At 54.0% G+C, this 21,401-nt stretch overlaps 9 protein-coding genes across 9 annotated transcripts; 5 read left to right on the top strand and 4 right to left on the bottom strand.

The window, feature by feature from the left end:
• Positions 1-68: 68 nt before the first annotated feature.
• On the top strand, positions 69-3,572 carry CLAFUR5_06479 (putative E3 ubiquitin protein ligase; the record flags this gene model as incomplete). Its single annotated transcript, XM_047905627.1, has 2 exons — positions 69-2,409; positions 2,503-3,572. 2 exons carry the CDS (start codon positions 69-71, stop codon positions 3,570-3,572), a joined length of 3,411 nt encoding a protein of 1,136 aa, XP_047761916.1.
• Positions 3,573-4,387: 815 nt separating this feature from the next.
• Positions 4,388-5,027, bottom strand: CLAFUR5_06478 (uncharacterized protein; the record flags this gene model as incomplete). The annotated part of the gene is made up of 2 exons (XM_047905626.1): positions 4,388-4,727; positions 4,804-5,027. The coding sequence occupies 2 exons, from the start codon at positions 5,025-5,027 to the stop codon at positions 4,388-4,390; spliced, it is 564 nt and encodes a 187-aa protein (XP_047761924.1).
• A 499-nt stretch (positions 5,028-5,526) lies between these two features.
• On the bottom strand, positions 5,527-6,523 carry CLAFUR5_06477 (Putative sterigmatocystin biosynthesis peroxidase stcC; the record flags this gene model as incomplete). Its single annotated transcript, XM_047905625.1, has 3 exons — positions 5,527-5,738; positions 5,791-6,258; positions 6,451-6,523. The coding sequence occupies 3 exons, from the start codon at positions 6,521-6,523 to the stop codon at positions 5,527-5,529; spliced, it is 753 nt and encodes a 250-aa protein (XP_047762685.1).
• A 187-nt stretch (positions 6,524-6,710) lies between these two features.
• CLAFUR5_06476 (putative squalene monooxygenase) lies at positions 6,711-8,228 on the top strand (the record flags this gene model as incomplete). The annotated part of the gene is made up of 1 exon (XM_047905624.1): positions 6,711-8,228. One exon carries the CDS (start codon positions 6,711-6,713, stop codon positions 8,226-8,228), a length of 1,518 nt encoding a protein of 505 aa, XP_047762542.1.
• A 256-nt stretch (positions 8,229-8,484) lies between these two features.
• CLAFUR5_06475 (uncharacterized protein) lies at positions 8,485-9,005 on the top strand (the record flags this gene model as incomplete). Its single annotated transcript, XM_047905623.1, has 2 exons — positions 8,485-8,615; positions 8,669-9,005. 2 exons carry the CDS (start codon positions 8,485-8,487, stop codon positions 9,003-9,005), a joined length of 468 nt encoding a protein of 155 aa, XP_047761947.1.
• Positions 9,006-9,418: 413 nt separating this feature from the next.
• CLAFUR5_06474 (Inositol 2-dehydrogenase 3) lies at positions 9,419-10,490 on the top strand (the record flags this gene model as incomplete). Its single annotated transcript, XM_047905622.1, has 2 exons — positions 9,419-9,512; positions 9,574-10,490. The coding sequence occupies 2 exons, from the start codon at positions 9,419-9,421 to the stop codon at positions 10,488-10,490; spliced, it is 1,011 nt and encodes a 336-aa protein (XP_047761704.1).
• Positions 10,491-10,926: 436 nt separating this feature from the next.
• CLAFUR5_06473 (uncharacterized protein) lies at positions 10,927-17,025 on the bottom strand (the record flags this gene model as incomplete). Its single annotated transcript, XM_047905621.1, has 1 exon — positions 10,927-17,025. The coding sequence occupies one exon, from the start codon at positions 17,023-17,025 to the stop codon at positions 10,927-10,929; it is 6,099 nt and encodes a 2,032-aa protein (XP_047762687.1).
• A 1,082-nt stretch (positions 17,026-18,107) lies between these two features.
• Positions 18,108-19,097, top strand: CLAFUR5_06472 (Vacuolar iron transporter cccA; the record flags this gene model as incomplete). The annotated part of the gene is made up of 1 exon (XM_047905620.1): positions 18,108-19,097. The coding sequence occupies one exon, from the start codon at positions 18,108-18,110 to the stop codon at positions 19,095-19,097; it is 990 nt and encodes a 329-aa protein (XP_047761579.1).
• A 40-nt stretch (positions 19,098-19,137) lies between these two features.
• On the bottom strand, positions 19,138-20,508 carry CLAFUR5_06471 (Nucleoside transporter FUN26; the record flags this gene model as incomplete). Its single annotated transcript, XM_047905619.1, has 1 exon — positions 19,138-20,508. One exon carries the CDS (start codon positions 20,506-20,508, stop codon positions 19,138-19,140), a length of 1,371 nt encoding a protein of 456 aa, XP_047762147.1.
• Between the last annotated feature and the right edge of the window lie 893 nt (positions 20,509-21,401).

Here is a 21,401-nt window from a genome sequence, read left to right as displayed (position 1 = left end):
TTGAGAGGTCTCGATGACATTCTTGACCACCACAACGTCTTGTCGATAGCCCGCCCGCCATCACCGCGATGTATCAGACATTCACAGGATCCGGGCGGCGTCCGCGACAAGTTAACCTGTCCGGTCGTCCTACGAACCCATTCGCCAACAGCACAACCGCGCCCGGTGGCAGTGGAGCGCAGCAGGCGGTCGCGTCGGCGCAGCAAGATCGCATAGCGCGACAACAGCAGAGAGATAGGATACAGGCATCGTCTCGCATTCAGAAGGTCTGGCGGGGCCATCATACTAGGAGGAAGACGTTCAAGACATGGCGGCAGGTCTGGGACGATGTCGAGCACAACGCACATACAGCATACCCCACGTCGGAAGCCTCGCTACGCCAGCTACGACGGCTGATGCTGTTCTTCTCGCCGAAGGCCGAGCCGAGCGATGTTAAGAGGCTGACTTGGTACGGCACACGGCAAATCACAACAAGTGAGACAGTGCCTTGCGATGGCGGACCATGGCCGAGAGCGTATGCGAAACTGCAGGCAGCATGTGTAGCAGCGTTAAGAGCACGGAGTAAGCCGGACGCGGATACAGACCGAGAGGTGCTTGGGATACTGGCCTATGCGGCAAGGCAGACACCGTTCACCGCGAGAGAGGCGATCGCATACTACGAAGCGCTGACTTCCACACCACGACTGCCGGCTGAACCACTGCAGGGTGCTCTTCTGGCACCACTAAGCTCTCGAGCGGCGTACAAGGGCTTGGTCATCTTGCTGGGGCGTCCATTAGATCCAGAACTACTTCAACTGCTGAAGACAGCAGCGGATCCGCAAGTTCTCTCTGAAGCAATAGCTAGCCTTCGAGATCGGACCACCAGTACTCGCGAACGATTATGGCTGCTCGGCAATCTGATTTTCCTAACCGGACAATCACCAAGCAACATGGCCTTCACAGCTGCTGTAGGCCGCCTATTAGGTGGTTTGGCTGACGATGTCGATTTTGAGAGCCCTGCAATCGATGTCGACAACGCCACATTCGATCACGACATCCTCTCGAACATGAACACGGGCTTAGTCCTGAATACGTTTCTCCGTCAGCAGGTGCTGACCCTACTAGACAAACACAAAATCCAAAACCTGTTGTCAACCACCCAGCCAGCTTCAAATGGCATGCAAGTTGGTGGACATACTGGGGCAGAGAATGCGCAAATACTGGCCAGCTATGCCCTGACCCTGCTAAGATGCTTCCCTCGCAGAGCTGACGACATTCGGATGTGGCTACACCTTGGGCCGACGAACAGCGATACTGCTTCGCCCACGGGATACCTCTGGAATGCTGCTAAGAGCTCAGCCACCTTCAACGACATTCGAAGTTCGTCGCGCGGCATTGTATCTCTACTTCAGACGACGTTCCCAAGCCAACAACAGCGCGACGACTGGACTGTCATTCTCGTCTTCCTTGAAATGTTCTCTTTCGACCTCAAAATCATGGACGATGAAGAGTTCATGGGCAGTAGTCCACACGCTAAGAAGAACAGCGCGGTGCCCGTGGCGGATGTCGCGTCGCTGGTCACGTTTCTCAAGAATCTTGGTTTCACGCTGGTGTATGATGCAGCGGAGCTGAACAGCACGGCACCAGTGAGGGATCTGAGTGCCCTCCAGCCACGTCGCTTCACGTCTGCCTCCAGTTCAGCGACAGATCTCGCAGATGCCAAACCAATGACGGTCGCTAGACTGCCGGGGTTAACCACGGAGTACCTCAAGGGAGTCATAACCGCTCTCCTCCGCGCTCTCTACGAACGTGATTCTCGGAGACACTTCCTTCCTCGGGACCATTGGTTGATGACCGAGCGCTTCGACATGTCCAACTTCACTCGCGATGTGGTTGCTGAAGAACAATCCCGAAAGGAGGTTGAAAGTCTGGACGCAGAAGACAAGGATGATGAATCTGACGAGGAGGACCTGACGCTCTCCAATGGCCAATCACTTCGCAGTGGCAGCGGCTATGCCAGCGTGCTACGGCGACAGGAAGCACGTGAGAGGGCGCAGAAAAAAGCGAGTCGCCAGCGATACCTCGAAGCGGTCGCGCCAAGGCTGGAGATCCTGCAAAACATGCCCTTCTTCATACCGTTTCATGTTCGAGTACAAATCTTTCGAGAATTCGTAGAGCTTGACCAGCTCAAAAGACGGGACGGCTTTCTGGACCCGGACATGTGGCGGCAAAGCATGATGTTCCAGCCACAAATGAATGTTCCTCTTAGGCGCGACGCGCTGGAAAGACATCATGCGAAGATCAAGAGAACGCAAGAGTTTCAGGATGCCTACGAGCAGTTCTATGATCTTGGAGACGCGCTGAAAGAGCCCATACAGATTACGTTTGTCGATAAGTGGGATATGCCAGAGGCTGGTATTGATGGCGGAGGTAAGTAATGCACAACGCGGCCCTCCCACGCAACAACATGCTGAGATACCGATACGCGCTTTTCGAGCTTGACTGACACATTTCTGCTTACAGGTGTCACCAAGGAATTCCTCACGAGTGTCATCACCCAGGCATTTGATCAGCACGCCGACGACGCACACACCCACTTCTTCATCGAGAACGACCAGCACCTACTGTATCCTAACCCAACATCCTTCGAGGACGCACGAATACGCCTCCAAGAGATGGGCCTCAAGAAGGATTCCGCAGATGCGCGCGAGCACATGCGCGAACTCCAAAAGCAATACGAATTTCTGGGCCGCATAATAGGCAAGTGTCTGTATGAAGGCATACTCATCGACGTGAACTTTGCGCCATTCTTCCTCAAGAAGTGGGCGTTATCGGGCGGCAGCAATAGCGCGACAAACGAGTCACACTACCGTCCCACGGTCAACGACCTCCGAGAACTGGACGAGAGCCTCTACAGAGGCTTGCTCGCTGTCAAACACGCGGAGAATGCAGAAGCATTCGACCTGACGTTCGTAGTCGACACTGAAGTCGGACCAGAAGGTCGCAAGGAGATCATCGAAGTCGACTTGATGCCTCCAAATGGCGCTAACACGCTCGTCACTAACGAAAACCGCCTAACATACATCAACCGCATGGCAGCATACAAATTACAAGCACAGAGCAAATACCAAACCAATGCCTTCCTCCGCGGCCTCGGCGATATAATCCAACCCTCATGGCTCAGTATGTTCAATCAACTCGAGCTCCAAACTCTGATAGGCGGCAGTGGAGCCGGAATCGATGTCCAAGATCTCAGAAAGAACACACTGTATGGAGGGACATACCAGATCGGCTCTGACGGACAAGAACATCCCTCTATCAAGCTCTTCTGGAAGGTCATGCAGACCATGCAGGATGAAGATAGGAGGAAGGTCCTGAAGTTTGTAACGAGTACGCCGAGGGGCCCGTTGTTGGGCTTCAGTCATCTGAATCCGAGGTTCTCAATAAGGGACAGTGGACAGGATGAGAATCGGTTTCCCACGACGAGTACGTGTGTCAATTTGCTGAAGTTGCCGATGTATAAGAGTGAGAAGGTGCTGAGGGAGAAGTTGCTGGCGGCGGTGAATTCTGGGGCCGGGTTCGACTTGTCGTGAGGGAGAAAGTTGCGATAGAGCGCGCCGACGCTGGGCTCGAAATCGATGGGAAATTGCTTGCATAAGCGCTTCATGGGCTTGGAAGCGTGCAACGGCATTGTATAGCATGAGAACACGACCTGATGCATAGACCATTCCGATAGACATACACACCTCCACGTTCCCATCAACGCACTTTCAAAGTCTCAAGACTGAAGGCATGCAACCACCTTGCCAATATCCCTGCAGACCATCTGCAGACTCCCACACCGGCCGCATGCCGGCACAACCTTAGGCAAAAAGATCAAAAAAGCAAAACATACAACACAAGGGATTCCCACGTAGTCACCTACCGTAGTACTAGTCTTGCGGTCCAATGCTTGAGTACGCCAGAGCGAACGGGATAGCCTATTGTCATTGGCCTATGGTCGTATGTGTCAGTGACACAGTCGCAATGAGTTGTGTACGTAAGTTTTGGATAGTCTGGAAGTGCATTCCCGTCTACATGCCTACCGCTAGGTAATAGCTTGGGTTCCTAATTCTCATTGGCCTGTGGTCGTATGTGATGGAAGAAATGTTCAAAAAAAACTTGTGTCTGCGAGTTCTCCGCTGCGTCGTAGACTCAGAACCGACATTACGGCCTTGCAATGCTTCGACGGTCCATCTATCATGAGATTCTGCCCAGAAGCAATCTGTGAACAATCTCCATCATCGGGCTCCTGACATATGAAGCAGCACACAAGGCGGAAAGGGCCCATGTTCGTATCTATCATTGCCTTCAAAATCCAATAAATTGGACCCCCAACACGACCCCTACAACCTATCCAGTCTCCACACTACCCCTGCTTCGGCCTCTCACACACCTCCTCCCCATTATACGGCGGCGCGCTCCCGCCATAACTCGTCTGGAACGTCGCATCATACCCATCCACATCGCACACCGTCCTCACCGAAGACACTATCGGACACGAATATCCACCCTCCCCAGCCACAAAGGGTACAGTCACCTCGTTGAGCACACTGTTCTTATACGTGAAATACTCCTTCACCTCCAGACTCCACGCGTGAGAATTCTTGTCCTGACCGGGAATGACCCGGGCGTAATAGGGTGAGTCGCCACTGTCGTAGGCCGGGTTAAGGCACGGGGTCAGGCACGTTGGAGGCTCGCAGCCGGACCTGCGTCTTGTGTTAGGATCGAGGGGATTGAGATGGAAGAAGAAGGAATGTCTCGGGTTCATGGAAAGCTTCTTACCATTCAACCATACAGATGCTCGGCATGTTGCCACCTTGCTCGTACACTGCATTGGGGTTCGAGACTGTGAAGTTCACGCGGTGCGACTCGGGGTATTGGGGGTAGGCGAAGTCTGAGGCCTCGAGGGAGGAGATGCGGAAGAAGGTTGCTGGGGCGCGGGTTGATAATGCTGCTGCTGATGATGTTCCTATTGCTGCGAGGCTGAGGAGGAGGGTGGTGAGCATGGTTGCGGATTTTGGGGAGTTGGAGATGGAAGGAGAGCAATGAGGTCGGCGGTATAAGTATTTAGAGCCAAGCAATGGACCTGCAGAAGCGATATGCTCAACCTGCAAGGGCAAAGCTCCTTCGCACGCTTCAAGCCGTGGGCTGGATTAGGACGTACTAACTCAGCCGCAATGTCGAGTACGGTCTTTTGTGCTACGTGAGATGTCTTGGCTGCCATTTGTGTCACGGTCCGGGCCTCGATAGGATGATGTTTCTGGTGAGTGATCCATGTCACGCTGCGTACATGACCAACTTGGTAGCTGAATTGTGCCTGAGATTCCTATCGATTTTGCCACGTTGAGACCGATATGGGGATGTGAGGAATGTGGTTCCCATGCCACCTTGAACTTGGGTTGTACAGGTAAAGCTCTGGAAGTCGCTGGCGGTTCATTCTGTCTACCTTTCTGCGTGCTGCTGTTTTCGGCTGTCATCATGGTCTTCATGGTGGGTGCAGATGTTCTACTCAGAATCGATGACGTAGAAGATACCAGCATGCAAGTCTCGCCTCCTCTTAGTCGGTTCACCATGCGTCGACCCTTTGCCCGAGTCCTCCTCCGTGATCAGACTGGCAGCCTTGCTGAAAATCTCGGATAGTCTGAGAATGTCACCCTGCAGTGTCACAGTCTCGTTGGTCCTCTTCCAGCCAAGCTTCGTCGGGAGTCGTTCGTTCTCTGCGTATCGAGTCAGCATCTACCCTCATCTCAGCCATCGATAAAGACGCACGGAAAAAGTAGTCCACCAGCCTGTTCTCCACCGTGACCGCCTGCCTGTCGCCAAACGCCACAAACGGAGCCAGAATCTCGCCGATGCTGAAATTCTCGGTGCTGTTGGTAAAGCGATACCCCGGGTTCGACGCCTTGCTCTGCAGTTGGCGGGCGATCTTACTATTGGCCATCATGTCCCGGTCCATGATGGGACCAGTCCAGTACTTCGTGCTCTCTGCAAAGACACTGTAGTTGAATACATGGTTGTTGCCCAAGTATGCATCCGACCTGCTCAGGCTTGCATCGTGCTCGAGAACGTTGTGCACGTTGAGTTGATCCAAGGTGAAGAAGGTTGCGTTTGGTGCTGGGTTGGCTACTAGGGCTTGTCCGAACATTGTTGCCCCTAGGGCTGGGTCGAAGTTGAGACCGGCATTCAGGCCGTGGACCACGCGGTCTTGGGTGAAGTTCTTGCCGTCGCGTGGGAGGACTGTGCAAACACAAAGATTTGAGCTGTGGTGAAGATTGTGTTGCAGTGTCGTGGCGAGTGCTATGGAAGGACTGGCGGTGGCATATCTCGGTGGACAATACTTGGGTCACTATTACTTACAGCCGTTGGTTTGGCATGCTCAACAGGAGGAGGAACCAGTACAGGCATCATCAGCTGGCTCCATCCATACACCTTCCGCAACAGCACCGGGATAGGCATGTGTGATGGTCGCAAGACCGAAGGTACCGAGCGTGAGGACCTTCATGTTGACAGTATGAAGAAGAGGCGAGACCCTGAATTGTTTCCATTCGCCATCACTTTTCGAGCCACGCGAGCGAGCGAAATCGTTCGACTTCTGCATTCCCTGCTGATACACGATACACGCCCCTCGTACCATTACTCGCCACTACATTGGCTGTGTCGCGACCAGGATTGCCTGAGATATAGCCGCCATGTCTGTCTCCATCTTGACACACGATGCGCCCAAGTCGCTCCGATTTCGAGCACGAGAACAGCGCGAAATGCATCACGAAGCAGATGTCGTCGTGGTCGGCGCCGGCATATTTGGATGTGCGGTGGCATACGCGCTCGGCAACCAGGGACGGAGTGTGATCTTGTTGGAGAAGTCGTTGCAGCAGCCAGACCGCATCGTGGGAGAGCTGCTTCAGCCAGGAGGCGTGCAGGCATTGGAGAAGTTGGGCATGCGAGACTGCCTGGAAGAGATTGACGCCGTTCGGGTCTTGGGCTACGACGTGATTTACTACGGCGAGGAGGTGCGAATACCATACCCGGCGAACGCGAGAGACGACACCGCCGAGGCGGCCAAGGAGAAGGACTACACGGATGAACTCCGAGGCATGAAGAGGAAGCGACCAGAAGGACGCTCATTCCACCATGGCCGCTTCATATCGAAACTGCGGAGGAAGGCCATGTCATGTCCGAACGTGACTGTGGTCGAGGCCACCGCGACACACTTGATCCGCGGAGAGCATACTGGGCATGTCTTGGGAGTGGAGGCGACCGTGAACGAAAGACAACCCAACGAGCGACACGATTCATATTTTGCCAGCTTGACCATCGTTGCCGACGGCTACGCGAGCAAGTTCAGGAGGGAGTTCAGGAAAGACGCACCCGTGGTCAAGTCGAAGTTCTGGGGTCTAGAGCTCATCGATGCGAAGCTCCCAATGCCCAACCATGGTCATGTGGTGCTTGGTGAGGGTGCCCCTTTACTGCTCTACCAGATTGGAACACGTGAGACGCGAGCCCTCGTCGATATACCACAAGATCTCCCATCGGCCTCCGTCGCGAACGGCGGTGTCAAGGGCCACTTGAAGAACGTGGTGCTACCTACCCTACCTGCAGAAGTTCGACCATCATTCGAAGTCGCAATCGAGAAAGACCGACTACGATCAATGCCGAACTCCTGGCTTCCACCCACAACGAACAAGGCTCCAGGTCTCGTTATTCTTGGCGATGCAATGAACATGCGTCATCCACTCACCGGAGGCGGCATGACAGTGGCCTTCAACGATGTGGTGCTCCTTTCCGAACTCCTGTCGCCCGAGAACGTACCGCAACTCGACAATACGAAGCTTGTCTTGAAGCAAATGCGCACTTTCCATTGGCGGCGGAAGAACTTGACATCCGTCATCAACATCCTCGCACAAGCTCTATACGCCCTCTTCGCCGCGGACGACACACAGCTAAAGGCACTACAAATGGGCTGCTTCCACTATTTCAAGCTCGGTGGCAACTGCATCGACGGACCTGTTGGACTTCTGGCGGGCATTATTCGACAGCCCTTCGTCCTGTTCTACCACTTTTTCTCCGTGGCGCTGTACGCTATCTGGATATACATTACAACAGGGCCTGTGGCATCGCTGCCGATAAGAGCTGTTATGAGCGCAGGTGTGTTCTGGAAGGCATGCGTAGTGATCTTCCCGTATATCTTCTCGGAGCTGCGAAGCTGAGCTTGGTGGGAAGATATCGAATGTGTACATAGGAGAAGTGAGGGACAGACCACTTTGTATAGTACGATAATGTAATTATGGACTGAAGCCACTCTTTCGGCACTCGATCATCGTAGACCTAACCTGCAAAGCTTCCGGCGACCAGACTTCGCACATACACTACAACACGGGATGATCAGCCCAAGCAGAGTAGGAGTTCGACCCCAAAGGCATCGTAGGGCTGCTTGACTGATCTGCACATCCGGGAGTATCGACTATGAAACCACCAAGCTTCCTACAACTCGAATTCGGGCGGATCAACAAGGCTGGTAAGCATAGCGTAGTGAGGGCTGCACAGCCAGCCCTCGTTGCCCCAACTGCACCTACAATGCCTTCTGGCAGCGGAGTGTATGTGCCCCGCTCAAATATCACCCGTCACGCAAGGTACAGGATCGTGACAGACACGCGAGCTTGTTTCTGTCAATGGCTCACAGGAACTGGGCTCTGCCACGAACCGACTCTGTATTCATAAGCTCCCTTCCACGCTCCTCGATCGAAGAATGCTTGCACCTTGTTCGTTCCGCACAGCAAATATGGAAAAGACTATTCTCGCAACACATCACCCTGCCCGAAGCCGTCCTCGGCGTGGCCGTCGCCTTCGCAGCATACTACATTTTCATCTCCTACGCAGCAGCACAGAAACGATTTCTGCGTCAGCAGATCTGGGCAAAAGACAAGAGCAGCGGCTGGCAAGACTTTATTCCATTCTCAAAAGTGTTCGCAAGCACCAAAGATTAATCACGCTTCACATGACTTGCAATTCCGAGCCTCGACTAACAGCTAAGGGAGCTGAATAGTCGACGGTCACAGCGACACAGGCGATGCCACCCGTTTATATAATCTTGCCCTGCCAAGATGGGCAGAACAGGGTGGATCTCGGCGACGACTTTCAGCGGATAAATGCACGGCTAATGGTTTTCCCAAGACCACCGTCTCCAGAGTTGCAAGACCGAAGACATGATTTGTCTGCCATTAGCCTCTGTGATGATTACGCATTACAACGAATACCCGATTGGGACTGCCGCGAGTGCTTGAGCGGAACGACTAAAGGAGAGATAAGAAGCGCTGCAGCAGACGCAGTGAAGGTACAACGAGTCTTGAATCAGTTCATCATACGATAGGTCTGAGAGTGGTCCGAGAGTTCAGCAACCATGGCGGTACGCATAGGCCTCATAGGCCTTGGGATGATTGGGCGGGACCATCTACAACGCTTCCAGAAAGTCATCGTCAATGCCAAAGTGACTGGTACGTATCATAGAACAAAGCACCTCTAAAGCCCGACCCTGCTAAGACCTCGACCTCACAGCGGTCTGCGACATCAACTCCACAGTTGCCAACTCCATCGCCCAAGACACCAACGCCAAACCCTACACCAACGCCACCGATCTCGTCAACTCCCCCGACGTCGACGCAATCTTCATCTGCTCCATCGGCGAAGTCCACAAAGACCAGATCCTCGCTTCCATAGCCGTAGGCAAACCCGTCTTCTGCGAGAAACCCCTCACCCCGACCGCCTCGGAAGCACAAGAAATCATCAACGCTGAGACCCAACACGGCTCCCGCCTGCTCCAGCTCGGCTTCATGCGTCGCTTCGATCCAGGCTACTTGGCGCTGAAAGAACAAATCGACTCCCGAGCTCTTGGAGAGACGCTCTTGATGCACATGGCCCACCGCAATCCTTCGATGCCGGGCCACTTCACGCAGGAGAAACTCATCAACGATTCCGCCACGCACGAGATAGACATTATCCGCTTCCTGCTAGACGAAGACATCGTGTCTGTTCGCATCGACAAACCTAGGAAGCAGACTCCCCGTGTACCGGGAGGATTCCACGACCCGTTGATTGTCATCTTCGAAACGTCCTCGGGCGTGAGAGTTGACGACGAATTATTCGTAAATTGCAATTACGGCTACGACATTCGGTGTGAAGTCATTGGCGAGAACAACACCGCGGAGCTGAACGAGCAAGCCCTTATATCAACGAGGACAGCCAATGGTGCAGGCGCGAGGATTGCGCAAAGTTGCATGGAAAGGTTCGCAGTGGCTTATGGTCGGGAGGTGCAGAATTTCGTTGATAATGTGTTCAATCGGCGGCCGATGAGTGGACCGAGTTCGTGGGACGGATATGTGGTTGCGGTCGTTTGTGATGCGGGTTTGAGGAGTCTGGAGGATGGGCAGAAGCATGATGTGGTGTTGCCGGAGAGGCCGGGGTTGTATAGATGAAGAGGAAGGAGCATTAGGGGCCCTCGGAGCTGGAATGGTGGTGGTGCGGGCGACAGGTAGGATGGCTGGCTACGACTACGTAGCGCAGCGGACAGTATCCGGCAGGAACTTCAGAGATGGGTGCTTCGGCTGCGGCACTGAAGGTGTGCCCATGACTGTGCTTCAATAGAGGACCGTTTGACGAAGCGTTCGGGCCCACGCCGAGTGAGTGGATGCCACCAACTTCACAACAAGTCCAGCAACAACCAATCCTGACACGAGAAAGATCTTCACTTGATTCGAGTCCAAGAATGAAGATCCGAGAGCTTCACGAGCCTCATCCATACAATGGCCGTAGAGATCGTCAGAAGTATCTACAAGAAAATTGTCGTCCAGATTGCCATCCCCCAACACCAGCGCTAATTCTCCAAATCTCCATACCGTCGTAGCCTCAGTCCTAGGAACTCCCACCTTGTTTATTCGGCGGCTGATAGTAGATCATCCCACTAGACAGCTTCGTAGACCTGCTCCGTCGACTCCTGATATAACTCGAACTCGGACCTGTCGGCGCAGCCGGCGGAACCTCCTTCTTTACCACATCAGGTTCTGGCGTCGTCGCCAGCCCGCTCCTCGACCCGGGACGATGGAAACGCGGCCTATGGCCATCGATCGACATACGATCCCTAACCCTCCTCAAGAAGCCCGGCCTCGTTGGACTCTCCATCGAATTCGGTCCGCACTCCTGCCGCATAGCCTGACGTTCCACCTCCGTTGGCGTAATCCCCAGCGTCTGCGCTGCTTTTTCAGGACCGCGTTTAGTCGGCGTCTTGATAGGTGATGGCGTGGGCTCAGTGAAGACAAGGCGTCGCTCTTGGACATCGGTAGGCGTCTTGGATCGGAGAAGGGATCTTTCGGCGACGGGTGGGTATTTTGACGTTCCTGGAGGACCTGAACGTCCTTGGTAGGGTTGAGATGTAGAGTGAGGGCTGTCTCTGCCGCCAGGGAAGAGGACTTTGGGTACGGCTGGGGGTTCGGGAGATTCTCGACGTCCTTGATAGGATCCTCGAGGGACGGAGGATGATCGTGGTATGGAAGTTGAGTTTCGGGGATGGCTTGTCCAGCGCTCCAGGTTAGGTCGTCGTCGAGAGTCGCGGGCAGTCTTTGGGCGATCTGATGCGTCCTGCTCCGTCGGATCATGCGACGTACCGTTCTGTGGCGAGGCGAATCTTTTGGCTGCTCGACCTCTTTGCGACCGGACAGCCACTGGACTTTCTGAAGTGCTCCTCCCTTTGTCTGCCTCCAATTTTACACCCTCCTTACGCAAATCTCCGAGATCCCGCTCAAACTTCCAGGGGTCGACCGAAAGATCACCTTCGAGGGTACTCTGATTGTCCAGAAGCTGGGCGACCTTCTTGTCGTACTCCTCGGTCAGCGCGTGGTATTCTTCAGCATGCCTCAGCGCAATCTGTGACTTCCGCTTAGCGATCCGTTTGTTGTAGTCCTGCACCAGCCTCTCCTCTGCAGTGCGCAGAGCCACATAATCGCTCGTGTCATCGCGATCTGCGCCATACCTTACCACGAGCTGTTGACGATCTTTGGCAAAAGCAGCTGTTTGCTTGGAAGTCACCATTTGCTCCATTCGCTGTTTGTCCGTGGCGAGGTCATCAAGCTTAGACTTGTAGTCTGCCGCCAGCTCGTCTTTGACTCGCTGCAGCTCACCCACATGTTCTTGGATCTTCTGAGCAAAAAGTGTCTCGTTTGCAGTGATCACACTACCCAGCTCTGACAGCTCCGTCTTCGCGTTGTGCAGATAGTCTTCGAAAGAGCGTGTCTTCCATGCCATGTCGATCTCATCCCGGGCTTGCCTTTGACCTGGACTCATCGGAGTGACTGGCCGAGCACTCTTACGACGGCCGGCTCTGATGTTCTGGAAGGTGGCTAAATCCACCTTCGGTTCTTCCGAGGCAAAGTCCTCGGTCTGTATCTGTACATCCCGCATGTTTCTAGCTGTGTTCTGGGGTCTCAAGCGTTGCGCATGCAGCGTCTCGAGTTCTTGAACAAGAAAGTCATTTTGTCTGATGAGATCATCCTTCTCGTCCAGGCGCTTCTGCAACGTAAGCCGCAACATGGCACGATCCTCTTCCAGAGCAGCGAGCTGCAACCTGATAGTAGCAAGCTCTTCGTTGGTATGCCTCGACTTTGGCGTAGTCGTGCCATTGGAAAACTTGCTTTGTAACTCGCGGAGCGAATCTTGCACTTGACGGAGTTGTGCGGTGAGATCAGTCTTCTCTTGCTGTAACGCAGTAAGGTCATCCTCCGACAACATCTTAGCTTCTGCAACACGCTGTTCGGCCTGTGAGACTTGTTGTCGTAGTCTAGCGACCGAGCGCTCGGCCTCTGCTTGTCCGGTCAAGGTAGCGTCGAGCCGCGCTTGAAGTGCTTCTACCTCATGCCTGTGCGAGTCTTCCTTTGTCTTCATCTCCGAAACCCGTTTCGTATCAAGACTTGCCTGTAGTGCATGTAATGTAGTCTGATGCTCGGTGTTGAGTCGTAGAAGCTCACCCTGGTGGTTCTCAAGTGTTGTTTGCAAGTCGCGCTCAGCCTCCATACGCGCTTGCAAGAGAGCTTCCTGGTGCTCTCTTTGATGACTCTGCTCGAGCACCGTCAGTTGAGCAGCCGATTGCTGTTGAGCCGTCTTTCGAATTTGTGCGACTGCATCTTGATGCCGTTTCTTCAGGTTCTTCACCTCTGCTTGCCCACTATGCCGAGCTCTGTCGACTGCAGATTCAAGCGCGGCTCTGTGCTGCTGTTCAGCAAGTCTAGCCCTTTCTTTGGCCTCTACGCTTGCTCCAAGGATCGCTTCCTCGTGCTTAGTCTGGAGCTGTTGTAGTTTCGTAGCTGTCGAATCCTCGCTCGCTAAAACCAGGCTATTCAGCGACTTGCCATGCTCTTCTTTCAAGGCCGTCAGCTTAATCGTCCACGCGCTCTCCTGAGCCGCGAAAGCTTGCGCGTGGCTTGCTCGCATCTCTTCAAGCTGAGCATCGAGAGCCGATCGTAATTCGGTAGTATGCGTCTGATGGAGAGCCTTTGAACTTCGCAAGTCACCTTCCAATTGCTGCTTCAGGGCCTCCAGAGCCCACTCGTGATCTTGTTTCATGGCAGCAATGTCCGCGTCTTTCGCTTCGTCAACTATTTGATGACCTTCTAGTGCGTCAGAATGCTCCCGACGGACCCGCTCGAGTTCGCTCGCCGCAGACGAGCGCATCTGCTGCAGCTCAGTTCCATGGTTGAGCGTCATCTGTTGACGAACGGCGTCGTGAGACTTTTGCAGCTCGCTCACCGCCCGCTCATGGTCGGCCTTCAGATCAGAAATTGTGGCATCTCGATCTTTCTGGTGGCTCTCAAGCTCAGCTCTATGTGCTTCGGTCGCCGTTACCATAGCTTTGCTCTGCTCCTCCTCAGAGCTTATCAACGCAGCCTGCTGCTCCGACGCAGCTTTGCTGTTGGCATCACGTAATTCTGCCAACATCTTCTCGTGCTCCTGACTTTGGCGCGATAGCTCAGCCGCATGGTCCGCGCGAAGAGATGCAAGTCGTCCTTCAGCATGTGCAGCTCTAGTATAGTGCTCCGAGCCTTGTTGATCCAGCAGAGAACGGACGGCACCGAGTTCCTTGGCATGAGCAGACGCATGATCTTCAAGCTGTTTCGCGTGTTGTGCTTTTAGATCGTCGACTTGCAAGATCGCTTCCTCGATCTGTTTACGGCTTCCTGCAATTGCAGCGCGGTGCTGAGCTTCCAGATTCTCGCGCTCAGCCTCGTGGGTTGATGTCAATTGCTGCAGAGCCAAGGAATGTTGATCTCTCAATGCAGATGTGTCGCGCGCCTTTGATGCAGCAGCAGCGGCTTCTTCTATCTTCGTCTGGAGGTCCTTGCGGGTTTGTCCAAGGTCAAGCTCATGTTGGGATTGCAGCCGTGCATGTGCCGCATCGTGCTGCGTCTGCAAACTTTCAGTCTCTTTAAGGTGCTCCACGCGTAAATTGTTCATCGCCATATCATAGGTTCCCTGGACCTGTGCAAGCTCAGCTTCCGACGACTCTGCGGCCTTTTTGGTCAACTCCACTTGAGTCGCAAGGTCTGCCTTGCTCTTCGCCAATTCTTCTTGAACTTTCTGTTCACGCAGATTGTCTTCGCTCTTAACAGTCGCTAAGGCGCTCTCATGACTTTGCTTCATATCTGAGACGGTCTTGGCCAGCTCGTCCTTGAAGCGCACGGTGTCATGGGCATGCTGGTCTTGCAGTTGCTGCAAAGCTCGATCGTTGCCCAATCCAGCCTGCTCAAGCGCCTCTTGGTGAGTCTTGGTAAGCTCTGCTATCTCCTGAACATGCTTTTTTCCAGAGCTTTCTGATGCTTCTTTATACTCGAGGCGTATTCGCTCGACCTCAGCGACCTGCGCTGATTTCAACTTTTCCATTTCGGCGGCATGGTCCTGCTTGACTTGTTTGAGTGCTGATGTGTGGGCTTTGCGCGCAGCTTCTAGGCTATCCTTCGTCGAAGCTAGCTCGCTGGACATGGTCGTCGTCTTGTGTTGTAGAGCGTTGATCTCCTCGTCCTTTTGCTGTCGTAGATTATCCCTGTCTGATCTCAGGACTTTCAGGACTTTCTCCTTTGATGTGATTTGCGATTGGAGCGCCTCGGTACTGGACCGTAATTGTTCGGCATCATCCCGAGTTGTGTCTAGATGTGCTTTCGTCTGTGCCAGATCTGCGTCGAGCTCCGTCAGTCGCACTCGATGGGACTTTTCGCTTTCAGCAATCTTGGCCAGTGATGCCTCCGCGTTCTCGGTCTGATCTCTCAGCAACTCCTTCAGCTCGGCAAGATTCTTGTCGGCTTGTGATTTCTCAGTCTGTGCTTCCTGCTTGACACTATTCAACTCATCGGCCGCATCCTTCATTCGTCTTTCACTCTCGGATCGTAGTGCTTCCAGCTCTGCTGTGTGACTTTCCTGGGACGCGTTAACTTGAGCTGTGACCTCTGCGAGTTGTGCCTTGAGTGCCTCGGAGTCCTCGTTGTTCGTGACCATGGCATCATTCAATTGTGCTTCGTGGGCAGTCTTGAGTTTCTGCAACTCGTTGGCAAAGCTAATCTTGGACGCTTCTAACTCGCTCTGATGAGATGCCTTCAGCTTTTCGAGGGAAGTACGCCATTGTGCTTTCATGGCATCAACTTCCTTGGCCTTAGAAATCTTGGCATTCTCCAGTTCCCTCATGTGGGAAGATCTCGTCCCATCGAGCATCTGCTGGACCGCTTTGAGCTTGGCCTCGTGGTCAGCCTGTGCTTCCAGACGAGCTTGTTCATACTCGCGCGTGGAGGCTTCGATGTTCTGCCGGTGTGTTTCCGCAAGTCGTTCCTGCTCTTCGACCGCAGCTTTCAGCTTTGCTTTGTACTCCTCGACCTGTCTTTCGAGCTCTTTGGAATGTGCCTGCCCCTTGTCCCGGTCGTTTTGCAGCGACCCAATTTCTTTTGCGCGCGCATCGGCTACTTCCCTGGTCTCTTGAAGAAGCTGTTTGTGTTCGTCGATCTGACCGGCAAGCGTAGTGCACTGTGCGTCGTGTTCCCTCTGAGATCGTGCGGACTGAGCTTCTGCCTTTTCCAGCTTCTCTTGCAACACGCGGCGGCCTGTGCGAAGTTCCTCAGCCTCTGCGGAGATATCATTGTTCCTACCATTTAACGTTTGGATCTCGTTGTTGAGTTCCTTCTGCCGTGTTTCATGCTGTGTCCCTAGTCGCTTTATCTGTTCAGCTACCTTCCTGTTCTCTTCTTCCAGTTGAGACACACGAGCACTGCTGAGCTTTAGCGACGTGTCTGCCTGTGTTCTGAGGTCCTGGAGCTTCAAGATCTGCTGTTGAGCATCGTTATGAGAACGAGTGACGTTGTCGTTGTCCCCGCGAAGCTTCTTTAACTGCGCTTGACTGTCCTGCAGAGACCCCTGCTGCGAACTCAGCCGGGTCTTGTAGTCTGTTAGTGAGCCCTCCAGCTTCTCTTTCTCGCCAGTGAGTCTATCCACCCTCGATTCCGCAATCTCTAACAGTGATTCTGCATTGTGCTTCACGACATTGATCTCATCGCGAGCACGTTCCAACTCTTCTTCCCGTCCGTCAGGAACATCATCAACCTCAGCTTCCGACTCAGACGCGTCTGGGTCGACCTCAGAGGCTCGGAGGGCCCGAGGGAGAGGAGAGGGCTGTTGCTCCTCCTTGATCCTCTTCTTGAGCTGGTCCAGTTCGTGGCATATATGATCCAAGGTAATGGGCGTGGAATTACTTCGCTGGCGAAATATTTGAGCAGTAATGCTCTGCGGTTGGGTAGAGACATTCTGGGATCGTTTGATCAAATGCTTGATGTGGTCGACTTCTCTGGTCAGGTTTCTCGTGGAATTGGCGGTATCCGGTCGCTCAGTTGCATCGGATGCGTGACTATGCGCACGACTCGCTGGGCGAGATCCATAGTTACTGAAGGATCCATAGCTACTGAAGGATAGCAGCGGACTGTCGGCCATAGTCAGGTCGCTCTAACTACCTACTGCTCCCACGCTCGTGTGCCATACTGCACTTCTGTAAGGACCGCTGGTGCGGCGTTATTAATGTGGCCTATAGAGGTCAGAACCGAATGATACGAGAACCGACAGATCCCGAGTGGCAGTTCACTCTCCACCACGATGTGCCGACCGCTGGAATGGCGTGGGCTAGAAGCCGTTGCAATCGCGGGTCCCTGAAAGATGATCGGCGCCGAGTCAGAACGGCTGAAGGAATATGCACTCCTACCCAAGTGCGTGGACTGAAGCTGTACGGAAGAATGGAATATGCCTAGATCTTTGGTAAGTCTACGGAAGTGGTATATCTGCTCGTTCGGCCGCATCCTCGGACATCTCATGATATGTGGAATAGCTTCCGGAACCGCCCTCGATGCATGACGCTACCGAGTAGCTTCAACCAGGGAAGAGCTGGATGGAAGTGCCAAGTCGACTCGGAGATGGGAGGTATGTGTTGTTCTCGAGCGTGTCGACTGCAGTTCAACTTGAAGAGATGGCGGAAGAGTTGTTTGAGCTTGGCTCCTAGATGAGATCGAATGTCTCAAGAAGGAGCAATCTTGATAGCGATCTTGGGTCGGCGAGAGCCGAGGCCGCAATTCTACTGAGGCCTCATCAAGACTTAGTTGGCAAGCATACTGTACAGTCATCAAACTAAACCTCCATGTCCTTCTCCACCGGCACCACCCGTCAGTTTCACATCAAACCTCTCACCAACCCACCACCGCTCCACTACACACAAATCCAAATCCACCCACCACGATTGGCTCTACCACCTCTCCAAAGATATCGTGAACATCGGCGCAAGTGGACAAGCCCTGACAAGTCCTGACAAGCAGCGGAGTATGCGTCTTACGCAACACGCTTTCGTTGCAGGATAGTGCTCCGCGTGGATACTGCTGTAAGTGCGTAGTATGGGATGCGCTCGATTCGATATGTAGCGCTTGAGTCCCCAGGCCACTCGAGGTAGGACGTTTCCAATTTTTCGAAATTTCAGTGTCAGCAGAACAAAAGAGACCAGCGACAGAAAGGCCCAAGATTCAGCTCCAACCATGAGAGAACGCTACACTACCGAAATGCTCTCCTACGACTCCTCCTCCGACACCACAGCTTTCCCCGACCACAGAACAAGAAGCAACTCAGATTCCATATCCCACTGGATCTCCAACCTCCTCTCCCGCTCCCGCCGCCCAACACCCCCAAAGCGCCTCCCCAAATCCCGCACAAGCTCAGAAGAACCACCCTCAAAAGAGCGCTTCTCATCCGACATCGAATCCCAATCCAGCACCAGCACCCTCTTCCCCAACTCCTCCTCCTCCCAACCCCCCAACCCCTCCTCCCGCCTCGACCCAAGAATCATCTCCGACGTCATAATCGGCCTCTCAGACGGCCTAACCATCCGCTTCGCCCTCACAGCCGGCCTCTCAACCCTCTCATCAACGCGCGTCGTAATCTTCGCCGGGATGGCCGAACTCACCGCCGGCGCGATTTCCATGGGCTTAGGTGGCTACCTCGCCGCGAAAAGTGAAGAAGAATCTTACACAGCGACGCTGAACGATACGCGCAAAGGAGTCGCGTACGGGTCCGTGGACGCAGTGACTTCGATACGAGACATCCTTGAACCCTATGATCTTCCCCCGGCCTTGTCTGAGGATCTGACGTACCATTTATCGAAATCTCCGCATTTGGTGCAGTTTCTCATGCACTTCCGGCATAACACGCCAGAACCGGCGGCGACGAGGGCGGTGACGAGTGGGTTGACGATAGCGTGTGGGTACTTCCTTGGAGGCTTGCTTCCACTACTTCCATACTTCATGGTAGGGCAAGATGAGGTGATGTTGGCGCTGTGGTGGTCGTTCGTCTTCATGGCCGTGAGCTTGTTCGCGTTCGGGTATTGCAAGACATGCTTCGTGTCCGGATGGCATGGAGGGAAGAACGTTTGGGCAGGGACCAGGGCTGGCGTGCAGATGATGCTGGTGGGAGGAGCTGCGGCGACGTGTGCGATGAGTCTGGTGAGGGTGTTTGACTCGTTAGGCTCGTGATACAATTATCACTCTAGCTTTATGCTATAGGTGCAACCTTTCAAGTGCCAGTGATGAAGAAGCTCAGCAAACTTCCTACAGTCAACCCAGCGACCAGGCACAATCCCATGAATCCTCCAGCTGCCTCTCTTTCCTCATCCTCGACCCACTCCCCAGCGGCGATCATGCAGGTACTGCCAAGGTAGCCATTGGACATTCCAAACAACAGCTGGATCACCACCAGATAGAAGAAGTCGCTGTTGACGATCGCTCCCTCGCCCCGGATATTGCATAGGTGGTATCCTCCGACCCACACAATGCGTAAAAGTGCCATTACGAACACCAGACGCGGCCGTCGAGTCAGCGAGAGCGAAGGCACTGCAGTGATCATCCTGCCAGCCAGATCGCCCATGTTCCAGAACAACAGCGCCAGTGGTATGAAGCTGGCTGGCTGTAAGATCGGCGGCTGATCCTGCGGCGGTCGCACAGAGACGATGCGCTGGGTGAAGACCGGGAAGACCATAGTGACTGCGAATGTCACGAACACTCCGCTTGCCAGCCAGATCAGTTTGCGAAGTAGGTAGAGTAGCGGTATTGATTTGCGACCTTCGCTGTCGCCAGTGTCGTCAGGTGTATTCCCATTCTGCAATTTCTTCGGCTGACGATTCCTAGCCAGCAATACCGAAAAAGCGAAAAGCGTAGCCACTGATATCGCCGTCGCAGTAATGAAATAGGCGAGCGCCGCAGTCCATTTCACCGGAGGCGGTCCAGGCGGCTGGTCATGCGACGGCGGCTCACGAGAATCCCCATCTCCTCCTTGAAACGACAGCACCGATACAATCTGCGCAACACAAGGCAACACACCAGCCACCGCCTGCCCCGTCATAATCCCCTGCGTATACTTCATCTCTCCAAACCCAGCCACAAACGCAAAAACCCCATTCTGACAGAACCCCGTCGCCAAACTCGTCAAAAACATCATCCCCATAAGAAACCCAAAATACACCCCCGGCGTAGCCTCAAGCGCCGTACTCGCCGCAAGCAGCGAAAACACCACCATATTGATCCCCAAACTCACCACAATCCTCCTAGGATAACTCGCGCCCGCCTGCATGCGTGTCAAAACCAGCATACTCCCGAGATTCGTAATGGTCGACACGGAAATCTCCGCGGCCTGAAAGTTCTCGGAGATCCAGGGAGAGGAGCGGAAGCGGTGCTGGAAGTAGGGACCGGCGGCGAGGAACATGTTCCAGGCCCAGAGCATGGAGATGCCCAGGAGGAGGAAGATGGCATATTCGATGTAGTGGAAGCCGGTGCGTCCAGTTTGTGTTGTTGTGGGTAGGCTTTCTCTTGACTCGGAGAGCTCGCTGTGCGATAGAGGCTCATATTCTTGCTCCTGTTCGCCTCGCCATAGGCGACGGATACGCTCCATGGCGATGTGGTTGATTCGATTCGTTCGGGGTTGTTGAGAATGGTTGAGATCGGGGTCGAGGTTCAAAGGCCTCACGCAGGTGGTATCAGGAATGTTGCGTGACTGCTAGCCATATTGTCTCGTCGGCTAGTGTGTCAAGTGACGCTTGGAACAGGACGCATCGTGATCGTTGTAGGTAACGAGACAGTGGTGTCACGAGCAACACGGAAGCGCGTTGACCAAGAGTCCGTGCCTCGTGACGCGCTCCGTGGACTCATCCCTGCAGGCTGCTGCGGCTCAGATCTTGGTACGAGACGGATCTATCCGAAAACGCATGCTTCATCACATGCACCGACATGTATGACGGGTACCCGACCTTGACCTGTCATGCACATATGTGCACCGATGAGAGACTGTGACACAAAGTCAAGTAACATGGAGTCCAAGTTCGCCCAATACTGCGTTCAGCAGTTGGCTACAAATAATGACATTCACAGCTCACCCACCTTGGGGGCTACCTTTACAACCGCAATGGCTCCACACCTCTCATCGATGCTCGAGTCGTACAGTACATCAGTTCCGCGCCTCGCTGCTGTGTCAGTCCGCAGCCCCTGTGCCCTCTTGTCACACAATCTAATCGACCCCGACATTGCCCCGTGTCCTGCTTACTCCACGTCATGAATCCTGGCTGGCCAAGTCCAGACCTAATCTCAGCCTATCAAAACCCCTGACGCAAGCTCGCTTCGTTGCCCAATAGGAACAAGTACAGGCTGCCAAAGCGCAGGTGCGTCTTCGCGCCCGCTTGCGGTATAGCGTGGAAGCTGAGGCCACGTAGGCTGAGTACCTGAGCTTAGTCCAGACCGAACATGCACAACGATCCCATGTCGTCTGGCCATACCCCTTCTTCCGACTCG

The sequence above is a fragment of the Fulvia fulva genome, chromosome 5, assembly GCF_020509005.1.
Source record: "Fulvia fulva chromosome 5, complete sequence".
NCBI lineage: Eukaryota > Fungi > Ascomycota > Dothideomycetes > Mycosphaerellales > Mycosphaerellaceae > Fulvia > Fulvia fulva.
Note: the sequence above shows the minus strand (reverse complement) of the source record. Positions and strands in the feature narration are given on the sequence as shown.